Genomic DNA, 12,152 nt, shown 5'->3' on the forward strand with positions numbered 1-12,152 from the left:
TGGCTATGACAGTGCCTAGTGGTAGTCCAGTACAGTCTCTTGTAGATTTGTTCTGGAACTTTTAGCAACATTTACAACACATCTTCCGCCGCTCAGACTTCATTCCATTATTTTTAGGCAGTTGTGACTAGGCTTAACAGGATGCAACAGTGCCGTTTGCTGTTTTTTTTTTTTTTTTTTTTTTACATGGATTTGCTTCCGTTAGATTAATCTGTTGACGTGAGAAAAGAATGATCGATGGATTATTCTCATGAAAACTATTTGATATTCTGAGACTGCTCCAGTGTCGGAGTCTGGGCCCCAGACTGCGTGGAGTAATTTCGTGGGGTTGTCTTCAATGTGACAGAATTTGTTTCGTCGGCATTTTCTGTACGCGTCCTAGGTTGTCGTTCACCTTTCATGTGGTTCATTAAGAAAAACTGAACAACTTCATCATATGGTATTACAAGACCGTTATATAATGTACTGAACTTAGTATTTTATGATCTACACTACATTGACGAAGCAGAATCTAGCTTGCCTTATTGCACTCAGATAAACACTGTTTGGTGTGTATCTGAGGTCGTCACGAATGATAACTTCAAGATCTTTCCATTCCGCTTTTAGTAATGGCCTCCCAAATGTCTTCTACGAGATATGTTAATCGGTGGAATACTTTAATTTGCACCGTACACCCTTTGACTTGCTTCTGACTGCTGTGTCACTGTTTAGATACTTTTGTATCATTAATCAAGCTTCATGTATCATTAATCAAACTTCCTGTATCATTGATCAACTTCTTGAATTTGTATTATTGATCAAACTTCCTTCGTACCTTCAATGAAGCTTCCTGTATCATTAATCAAGCTTCCTTTGTTTATAATTAATCAAGCTTCCTTTGTTTATCATTAATCAAGCTTCCTCTGTCATTAATCAGGCTTCTTCCCTCTCAGGTCTATGTCATATTTTCGTATCGTTTGCAAATTTGGACCTGGCTTGTTTGTAAATGCTGCTTAACAATCATTGGTATAAAAGAATGAAAATGGGGCAATAAGTTTTATTGAACAGAAGAGATGACCAGAAAGTACTGATACAAACAATATAAGCCTGGCACTTAGTCAGTTAACAAATGACCACAAAGAAAATAACAATTGAAGAGAAACTGCAGGCAAACAGCGGCGCCGACACACGGTGCTCCTCACTGTCCCACCTTGCTCCACATCTTATGACAGGTGGTGACAGTAAGATCTCAGTCGTTCCTGCCATGGCCTCTCATCTTCATCACTACATGGTCCTCCGTCTTCGTAAATCATTACTCGGAGTCTTTACAGGTTTTGTGTCCGAGACAAACATCCTGGCAACACTTCTGTGTCCTGGGGCATTCTGGATCATACACACATATCTGAAACAGAAGGTGTCCCGCAAGGTAAAGAGTGGTACCCAAATTTTATATACAAAATACTTATATTGACCAAAACGTGAATTACGAGGATATAGATTGAGGCAGGTGTGTAACAAGATAAAGTCATAAGTGCAAGTGTGTATCAAGAGATGATTCATGTTAGTAGATGTGTATCGATAGACGAGTCACATGTTTGCAGATGTGTATCGAGGGTCGAGCGTGTGGCAATTTCTAGTATAAGAAAGGTACTCACAGTTGGTGCTGATTCTGATTGTAGCTTATTTCGTGGGCACTCCTTACGGACGGGGGGGCAGCTGCCTGGATTTTCTGGAGTGAGAAATAACATATCAATGAACTTTCTACATCCCATCCAAGTGTAACCATTTGTCATTGTTATTCACAAGCCTCATTACTGAGTCTGATCTCCATTGTTACTTACGGTCACAGCAGACGTAGTGCCCAAAGCCTATGACTGGATCTTCGCAGAATAAGACACAACTCGAGTCGGATTTCTGTGGAGCTCCCAGCACCATGGCGGCACAGGCCAACAACACCAGCGCGCGCAGGTTCTGTATGTGTACACACGTGTGGGTAAGGGAGGCAGAGGTAAGGTGTGATAACTCCTGTAGTTACCGAGGTCTTTGTTGTCATCTAACTCACAGTGTTGACTCATAAGACAATAGTTGCCATTTAACTCACAGTGTTGACTCATAAGACAATATTTGCCATCTAACTCACAGTGTTGACTCATAAGACAATAGTTACGGTCTGCATGCGAATGGTTTGGCGACGGCAGCGGCAGGGAGTATTCGCCCAACCCGTATTCAAGCCACATGCCAGCAGACATATGACCAACTTAGCCTTAGAATTCATCTTTAAACAAGTTATAAAATCAAAAGAGAAAATACATGATAACAAATGTGGAAGAATGCATAAGAACTGGCAACAAACCATGCTTTTTTTGTTTTGTTTTGGTGGCGATAACGGTCTGAGCAGGTCTGGATGTGCTTGTTCGGTGGCAAGAACTGTATGAGCTGTGTTCTTCGGTGGGACGCGCTCATATATATACTACCCAGCTCCCACCGCTGTTAGTGCGTGCGTGTGTTTGACGCTCTTGCTGAAGCTGACTTCTTAGTAGCGTCTTCTTCGTCCTCCTTGGAGTTTCTCCCTTTTGCTGTATTTATCAGTCGCCTATTTTCGTGTCTGTGTATGATTCAGTTCGTGTATTGGTGGGTAATTTTACCTATTTGTACAGTCCGGTAGGATAGTTTTACACTCGTAGAGCTAACCAACCTGTGCGACATTTCTTGTTTGTATCCACTTTTTTTTTTTTTTTTTTGCATCTGGTGGGTAAAACTTACCATATGAAACTATGTAATGTATGTACTGAAATACGAATTGTAACATCTTATGGAACATCAACCCACTGGGGTTTGAGTAAGACCCTTTGTGACCTATGTAATCCTTTTGCGTTACAGCTCACAGGATGAGCATGGGATGCACAGTAGATTTGTCGGGGACACCGGCACAAATCAATCGAGGGTCCCGTCTCCCGCGAGCGTTTGTAGTAATATTCGAAGATACATTTGATTACCTGCGACCAGAGTCTGAAGCATGCAGAGAAAATAGAGGCAGCTATAAGAAAGGGTTTGAGAGGGGCGTTGTTGAGCAGCGTACATGGATACGAAAGTGGATGACAGTGAGACTTGTACACTCCCGGCTCTCTCTCTCTCTCTCTCTCTCTCTCTCTCTCTCTCTCTCTCTCTCTCTCTCTCTCTCTCTCTCTCTCTCTCTCCCTCTCTCTCTCTCTCTCTCTAACCCTCATCTGTGATTCATTTAAAACTCATTTAAAGCCTAACGTAAGTTCAGCAACAACGAGGACTTTTGCTTGTGACTGGAGCCTTCGGCATAGAAAAAATAAATAGATGAGGCCGAGAGAGAGAGAGAGAGAGAGGAGAGAGAGAGAGAGAGAGAGAGAGAGAGAGAGAGAGAGAGAGAGAGAGAGAGAGAGAGAGAGAGAGAGAATATGAAGCTTCCCTCCCCCTTCCCTCAAAAGGGAAAAAAAAGAAGCCAATTCCTCAGACCCGTCCCTCCAAGCAAAATTCAAGGAGACTTTACATAGATCAGTTGCAACCGCCTGAACTGGAGACATGTTATGAAGGACACCCAAGGAATTGTACCAACCACACCTCTAGTGTACCTGCCACATCCCTAGAGTACTAGCCACACCCCTAGTGTACCAGCCACATCCTTAGTGTACTAACCACATCCTTAGTGTACCAGCCACATCCCTAGTGTACTAGCCACACCCCTAGTACACTAGCCACGCCCCTTATGTAAAATGCTAGGTAACCCTTGCAGGAAACTGGTTGAACAAGAGGCAACTCAGGGAAAGCCGAACAGTAGGAAAATTTTCGACTGGAACGTTCTCTCTCTCTCTCTCTCTCTCTCTCTCTCTCTCTCTCTCTCTCTCTCTCTCTCTCTCTCTCTCTCTCTTAAGCACGGTGGCATGACCCTTAGAGCATAAGGGTAAAAAAGAGCACGGCCGTTGAACACGATGATGCAACCCTTGGTCACCTCCCTGCCACCTTTATTCGTGTTGGTACGACCCTTAAGCACGACTGTTCTACCCTATTGCATAAATTAATGACCCTCGTGTGTGATGGTGTGCCCTGTTGTTGGTTGTTGGGTTTTACGGGCACCGACCTATGATGAAGGTCATAGGTCTGCAACCCTGTTGAATATGTGATTGAAATTATCCCCAAATACCTATTCTAAAATTTTGGAGTACTGTTCCGGAACCATCTCATAACCTACACGTCAGGAATGCTGGTCTTACTTCTATTCTCGTCAAGAGCGAGCTAGGCTTTACAGTGCTTATTCGTAGCGGACACTGCACGGCGGGGAAAACACACCATCTCGATTAAAAGATAAGAGTACACAAATAACATCGGCCCTTGGGTGGTTTTTCATTGGCACTTTGACAGACTCAGAAGTGAAATATATCGATGAAATTTATTTATTTATTTGTCCTTACGAAATTTTATATCAATAGAGTTTTATCGTGACCAACTGTATTCATTTGCTGAATCAAACATGTGATCAACTGTATAATTAGTTGAATGAAATGTACTGTTATTCTCCCCGCACCATTGTTCTTGTAGCTGCATGATGAACTTTATGTGTCCACTCCTGCCGGCGACGCACATGTTCAGGGTTCATCACTCGGGCAGGGGACTAGCGTGGCTTAGCGTCCGTCGGTGGTCGGTCGATCGCATGGAGGTTATTCAATATTTTTTTTCCCCTACGTCTCGTATATTTTTTTTTCATTTAACTTCTCATTCTTGAGTGAATGGGTGTCAGGAGAGTAGTGTTGACATGTTAGTTACCGATGTATATTTCTTTTTCTTTTATGTTCTGAGCGTAAAACATAAAAGAAATAATATGTGAATTTTTCGTTTCTTTTTATGTATAGGTGTTTAGAGAGAGAAAACAAATGGAGGTAAAACAAATGTATGGCCCATCCATCATTTTGTTTCGTAATCCGGCCTTACTCCTAAAGTAATTGAATAACCCTGTAAATTTAAACCATACTCTTCAGAGTGGAAAGGTTCTAGGAAAAAGGAAAGGCGAAAGAGAGTTCAATAGCTTCGTTAATCATGGAAAGGTGTTGTAACGCTCTTTCCTCGAGTGGCTGGTCTCCACACACAATTTATGGATAACAGCAGCCATTGTGTGGCAGGAATACATCTAGACACCTCACGAGAGCAGTGGTCGAGACGATTTTTAAGTTATATTTGTCTGTACCGTAGACAAAGCAAATCTGGTTGCCGTTTCTCCTCTAACTCTGCTTTGGATGACTAACTTTGTTCCACCCACTGATGCTCCTCTTACTAATCCTATGGCCCTTCCAGTTATGTATTTTCGAACTGTCCCACAAGTGCCTCTCCCTTTGCACACAAGCAAGGCGTATTGGTCCTGAGAGCATCCATCCCCTTGTAATGAAACAGCGTGCCTCTGAACTTGCACCTATGCTTGATCGTCTGTTTCATACTATTTACGAGACAATTGTCCCCTCTTGGAAGCATGCGTTAGTACGTTCAATCCATAAGATGAATGACCGTTCTGACCCTTCTAGCTATCATCCTGTTGCTTTGACATCTACCATTTCCAAAGTCTTTGAATCCCTCTTCAACTCCCAATGGCGAACAAATATAGAAATAGAAATAAAGAATCAGAGGACACATGATGTATTTTTTATGTATTTTTTTAAGAGTTGTGAATTAATGGAATAAAATGAATGAGGACATGGTTAATTTGGGCAGTAAAAGATATAAAAGAAAAGAATGTGCAATTGATGAAAAGGTTCGAGAGAGAGTGTAAAGCCCTCTCCCCGCATAATACAAATAAGTGACTACAATTGGGTGATAACAATGTATATATGATCCATATTGAAATGTGCTTCCCATTTTGGTCAACTAAGGTCCGTATGAGAGCAAGAGGGATGAGCTGAGTTACAGCGAAGGGTTAGAGGCCAAAAAATTTTGCATTACGATTGTTATACAGAGGAGTAAGACGTGACTTGGTCGTAACCTTCAAGCCTGAAAATCAGGTTGATGATACTGAGCAGTTCTCGGAAGAAAAAAAAAAAAAGCCAAGGACAACCAGAGGTCATAACACGAGATTAAGCAATAAGCTTGACAAAAAGATATAAACAAGTGCTTTTGGGAGTTTTAGTGGTGAAGTTGAGAATGCTGACAGTATACGAAAAGCTCGAATAGTTCTGTGGTAAATAAAATTCAAAAGATGGGGCTTCACGAGTGTAGAATTCCCTGCACCATACAAATAAGGTAATTAGATAATTTACATGAGTTATCATGATGGCAACAGGGTATACCACCACTAAATGGAACCCGAGTGCCGCCTACAGTACAGTGAAGGACATACAGACATAAGCTCCGTTTCAGAAGGTCTTGTAAAAACTACTCTTTTGACTTCATCGAACTGGTCCACATCAGATCCAACTTTGAGTCAGTTCTCGTTTTGACGGTAAAAATGTTGGCGAGCGACGCCGGCAGCCCAGGGAAATTCCATGCTTAGTGTTCCATGTTTTCGCGGGCAGTAAAGCGCACGAAACCTGTTTGTAATATTTTGTTTATTTAGAGCATATTTTCGTATTTAGAATCATATTGCAGTTTTCCTATGTTAGTATCTATAAAAAGAGTATTAAGGAAACCATGAAAATCAGACTCGACTGGAACAGTGGGCATCACGAAATCTCCAGAAGCGCTCACCTTACTCAGCTTTTTTCTGCTGTTGAAGGCCCTAGTCACTGTATCACGTGCTCCCACATTGTGAGACGTAATGATTGTATAACCATTCTCAGAAAATCACTACAAGTAGGAAAACATTCCGGTGTGTGCAGACAAGAAGAGCGGGCACAGAGGCGGAGCCTGTTCTGTGACGTAAATAGTTATATAAATTTTTGGTTTCCACCTTTGTTTGATCATTAAATGACCTTTAGTCAGCACAGGAGCTTGTCATAATCATGTTCCATATATATATATATATATATAACCATTCTCAGAAAATCACTACAAGTAGGAAAACATTCCGGTGTGTGCAGACAAGAAGAGCGGGCACAGAGGCGGAGCCTGTTCTGTGACGTAAATAGTTATATAAATTTTTGGTTTCCACCTTTGTTTGATCATTAAATGACCTTTAGTCAGCACAGGAGCTTAAGTCATAATCATGTTCCATATATATATATATATATATGTATATATATATATATATATATATATATATATATATATATATATATATATATACATATATATATATTTTTCATTATTTGCCATTTCCCGCATTAGCGAGGTAGCGGAAAGAACAGAGAACTGGGCCTTAGAGGGAATATCCTCACCTGACCCCCTTCTCTGTTCCTTCTTTTGGAAAATTAAAAAAAACAAGAGATGGGAGGATTTCCAGCCACCCGCTCCCTTCCCTTTTAGTCGCCTTCTACGACACGCAGGGAATACGTGGGAGGTATTCTTTCTCCCCTATCCCCAGGGATATATATTTTCTTTCTTTTAAACTATCCGCCATTTCCCGCATTAGCGATGTAGCGTTAAGAACAGAGGACTGGGCCTTTGTGGAATATCCTCACCTGGCCCCCCTCAGTTCCTTCTTTTGGAAAATTAAAAAAAAGAAAAAAAAACGAGAGGGGAGGATTTCCAGCCTCCAGCTCCCTCCCCTTTTAGTCGCCTTCTACGACACGCAGGGAATACGTGGGAAGTATTCTTCATCCCCTATCCCCAGGGATATATATATTTTATATATATATATATATATATATATATATATATATATATAATATTGTTATTATTTTTATAGATGGTATTGCAGTGGAATTTATTAAAAAAAGGGGGTGACTGTATTGTTGACTGGTTGGTAAGGTTATTTAATGTGTATGTATGACTCATGGTGAGGTGCCTGAGGATTGGAGGAATGCGTGCATAGTGCCATTGTACAAAGGCAAAGGGGATAAGAGTGAGTGCTCAAATTACAGAGGTATAAGTTTGTTGAGTATTCCTGGTAGATTATATGGGAGGGTATTGATTGAGAGGGGGAAGGCATGTACAGAGCATCAGATTGGGGAAGAGCAGTGTGGTTTCAGAAGTGGTAGAAGATGTGTGGATCAGGTGTTTGCTTTGAAGAATGTATGTGAGAAATACTTAGAAAAGCAAATGGATTTGTATGTAGCATTTATGGATCTGGAGAAGGCATATGATAGAGTTGATAGAGATACTCTGTGGAAGGTATTAAGAATATATGGTGTGGGAGGCAAGTTGTTAGAAGCAGTGAAAAGTTTTTATCGAGGATGTAAGGTATGTGTACGTGTAGGAAGAGAGGAAAGTGATTGGTTCTCAGTGAATGTAGTTTGCGGCAGGGGTGTGTGATGTCTCCATGGTTGTTTAATTTGTTTATGGATGGGGTTGTTAGGGAGGTGAATGCAAGAGTTTTGGAAAGAGGGGCAAGTATGAAGTCTGTTGGGGATGAGAGAGCTTGGGAAGTGAGTCAGTTGTTGTTCGCTGATGATACAGTGCTGGTGGCTGATTCATGTGAGAAACTGCAGAAGCTGGTGACTGAGTTTGATAAAGTGTGTGAAAAGAAAGTTAAGAGTAAATGTGAATAAGAGCAAGGTTATTAGGTACAGCAGGGTTGAGGGTCAAGTCAATTGGGAGGTGAGCTTGAATGGAGAAAAACTGGAGGAAGTGAAGTGTTTTAGATATCTGGGAGTGGATCTGGCAGCGGATGGAACCATGGAAGCGGAAGTGGATCATAGGGTGGGGGAGGGGCGAAAATTCTGGGAGCCTTGAAGAATGTGTGGAAGTCGAGAACATTATCTCGGAAAGCAAAAATGGGTATGTTTGAAGGAATAGTGGTTCCAACAATGTTGTATGGTTGCGAGGCGTGGGCTATGGATAGAGTTGTGCGCAGGAGGATGGATGTGCTGGAAATGAGATGTTTGAGGACAATGTGTGGTGTGAGGTGGTTTGATCGAGTAAGTAACGTAAGGGTAAGAGAGATATGTGGAAATGAAAAGAGCGTGGTTGAGAGAGCAGAAGAGGGTGTTTTGAAATGGTTTGGGCACATGGAGAGAATGAGTGAGGAAAGATTGACCAAGAGGATATATGTGTCGGAGGTGGAGGGAACGAGGAGAAGAGGGAGACCAAATTGGAGGTGGAAAGATGGAGTGAAAAAGATTTTGTGTGATCGGGGCCTGAACATGCAGGAGGGTGAAAGGAGGGCAAGGAATAGAGTGAATTGGAGCGATGTGATATACCGGGGTTGACGTGCTGTCAGTGGATTGAATCAAGGCATGTGAACCGTCTGGGGTAAACCATGGAAAGCTGTGTAGGTATGTATATTTGCGTGTGTGGACGTATGTATATACATGTGTATGTGGGTGGGTTGGGCCATTTCTTTCGTCTGTTTCCTTGCGCTACCTCGCAAACGCGGGAGACAGCGACAAAGCAAAAAAAAAAAAAAAAATTATTTTCATTATGATTATTATTATACATAATCGTCGTTTCCCGCGTCAGCGAGGTAACGCCAGGAAACAGACGAAGAATGGCCCATCCACTCATATATATATATATATATATATATATATATATATATATATATATATATATATATATATATATATAATTTTTTCTTCGCTGTCTCCCGCATTAGCGAGGTAGCGCAAGGAAACAGACGAAAGAATGGCCCAACCCACCCACATACACATGTATATACATACACGCACATATACATACCTCTACATTTCAACATATACATATATACACATATATATATATTCATACTTGCTGACTTCATCCATTCCTTTCACCACCTCGCCACACATGAAATGGCACTCCCCTCCCTCCGTGCGCGCACGAGGTAGCACTAGGAAAAGACATCAAAGGCCACATTCGTTCACACTCAGTCTCTAGCACCGAAACAGCTTCCTTTCCACATCCAGGCCCCACAAAACTTTCCATGGTTTACCCCAGACGCTTCACATGCCCTGGTTCAATCCATTGACAGCACGTCGACCCTGGTATACCACATCCTTCCAGTTCACACTATTCCTTGCACGCCTTTCACCCTTCTGTATGTTCAGGCCCTGATTGCTCAAAATCTTTTTCACTCCATCCTTCCACCTCCAATTTGGTCTCCTGCTTCTCCCTGTTCCCTCCATCTATGATACATATATACACATGTACATACTCATACTTGCGTGCCTTCAATCCATTCCCGGTGCCACCTTGCCCCACAGGAAACAGCATCGCTCCCCTTGTTTCAGTGAGGTAGCACCAGGAAAACAGACAAAAAATGCCACATTTGTTCACATTCAGTCTCTAGCTGTCATGTGTAATGCACCGAAACCACAGCTCCCTATCCACATCCAGGCTCCCATAGACCATACCATGATTTACCCGAGACTTTTTACATCCCCTGGTTCAGTCCATTGATAGCACGTCAACCCAGGTATACCACATCGTTCCAATTCACTCTATTCCTTGCACACTTCTCACCTTCCTGTGTGTTCAGGCCCCAATCACTCAGAACCGTTCTCACTCCATCATCGACCCTGGTATACCACATCCTTCCAGTTCACACTATTCCTTGCACGCCTTTCACCCTTCTGTATGTTCAGGCCCTGATTGCTCAAAATCTTTTTCACTCCATCCTTCCACCTCCAATTTGGTCTCCTGCTTCTCCCTGTTCCCTCCATCTATGATACATATATACACATGTACATACTCATACTTGCGTGCCTTCAATCCATTCCCGATGCCACCTTGCCCCACAGGAAACAGCATCGCTCCCCTTGTTTCAGTGAGGTAGCACCAGGAAAACAGACAAAAAATGCCACATTTGTTCACATTCAGTCTCTAGCTGTCATGTGTAATGCACCGAAACCACAGCTCCCTATCCACATCCAGGCTCCCATAGACCATACCATGATTTACCCGAGACTTTTTACATCCCCTGGTTCAGTCCATTGATAGCACGTCAACCCAGGTATACCACATCGTTCCAATTCACTCTATTCCTTGCACACTTCTCACCTTCCTGTGTGTTCAGGCCCCAATCACTCAGAACCGTTCTCACTCCATCATCGACCCTGGTATACCACATCCTTCCAGTTCACACTATTCCTTGCACGCCTTTCACCCTTCTGTATGTTCAGGCCCTGATTGCTCAAAATCTTTTTCACTCCATCCTTCCACCTCCAATTTGGTCTCCTGCTTCTCCCTGTTCCCTCCATCTATGATACATATATACACATGTACATACTCATACTTGCGTGCCTTCAATCCATTCCCGATGCCACCTTGCCCCACAGGAAACAGCATCGCTCCCCTTGTTTCAGTGAGGTAGCACCAGGAAAACAGACCAAAAAAGCCACATTTGTTCACATTCAATCTCTAGCTGTCATGTGTAATGCACCGAAACCACAGCTCCCTATCCACATCCAGGCTCCCATAGACCATACCATGATTTACCCGAGACTTTTTACATCCCCTGGTTCAGTCCATTGATAGCACGTCAACCCAGGTATACCACATCGTTCCAATTCACTCTATTCCTTGCACACTTCTCACCTTCCTGTGTGTTCAGGCCCCAATCACTCAGAACCTTTCTCACTCCATCCTTCCACCTCCAATTCAGTCTCCTGCTTTTCCTTGTTCCCTCCACCTCTGACACATATATCCTCTTTGTCAACCTTTTCTCACTCATTCTCTCCATATGTCTGAACTATTTCAACACAACCTCTTCTGCTTTCTCAACCACATTCTTTTTATTAACACACATCTCTCTTACCATTTCATTACTTACTCGATCAAACCACCTCACACCTCAAACATTTCATTTCCAACACGTCCCCCCTCCTTTGTACATTCCTATCTATTGCCCATGCCTCACAACCATATAATATTGTTGGAACTACTATTCCTTCAAACATAACCATTTTTCCTCTCCAAGATAACGTTCTCTCTTTCCACACATTCTTCATCACCCCTAGAACCTATGCACCCTCCTCCACCCTGTGACTTCCTTCTGCTTCCATGGTTCCATTCGCTGCTAAGTCCATTCCCAGATATCTAAAACACTTCACTTTCTCCAATTTTTCTTTTTTAGTTGAGATGGCACAGCAACTGGGGCCCTAATCAAGGCTATCTCACTAGCCTGGGCCAGGTACCTATTTTATCTA

At 42.4% G+C, this 12,152-nt stretch overlaps 1 protein-coding gene across 1 annotated transcript; it reads right to left on the reverse strand.

Annotated features, from left to right (window-relative positions):
- Positions 1-1,021: 1,021 nt before the first annotated feature.
- LOC139747256 (uncharacterized) lies at positions 1,022-2,472 on the reverse strand. The gene is made up of 4 exons (XM_071659346.1): positions 2,333-2,472; positions 1,821-1,950; positions 1,635-1,708; positions 1,022-1,381 (listed from the first exon to the last, which is right to left on the reverse strand). Exons 1-4 carry the CDS (start codon positions 2,333-2,335, stop codon positions 1,292-1,294), a joined length of 297 nt encoding a protein of 98 aa, XP_071515447.1. The 5' UTR covers positions 2,336-2,472; the 3' UTR covers positions 1,022-1,291.
- Between the last annotated feature and the right edge of the window lie 9,680 nt (positions 2,473-12,152).

The sequence above is a fragment of the Panulirus ornatus genome, chromosome 68 (assembly GCF_036320965.1).
Source record: "Panulirus ornatus isolate Po-2019 chromosome 68, ASM3632096v1, whole genome shotgun sequence".
Taxonomy (NCBI): Eukaryota; Metazoa; Arthropoda; class Malacostraca; order Decapoda; family Palinuridae; genus Panulirus; species Panulirus ornatus.

Bases quoted from the DNA above. Each gene is read 5' to 3' on its own strand.
- LOC139747256 (XM_071659346.1), bottom strand. The intron at 1,709-1,820 runs GTAAGTAACAAT...TTCTCACTCCAG, and splicing joins GCACTACGTCTGCTGTGACC to AAAATCCAGGCAGCTGCCCC. The intron at 1,382-1,634 runs GTGAGTACCTTT...CTTCTGTTTCAG, and splicing joins AATCAGAATCAGCACCAACT to ATATGTGTGTATGATCCAGA.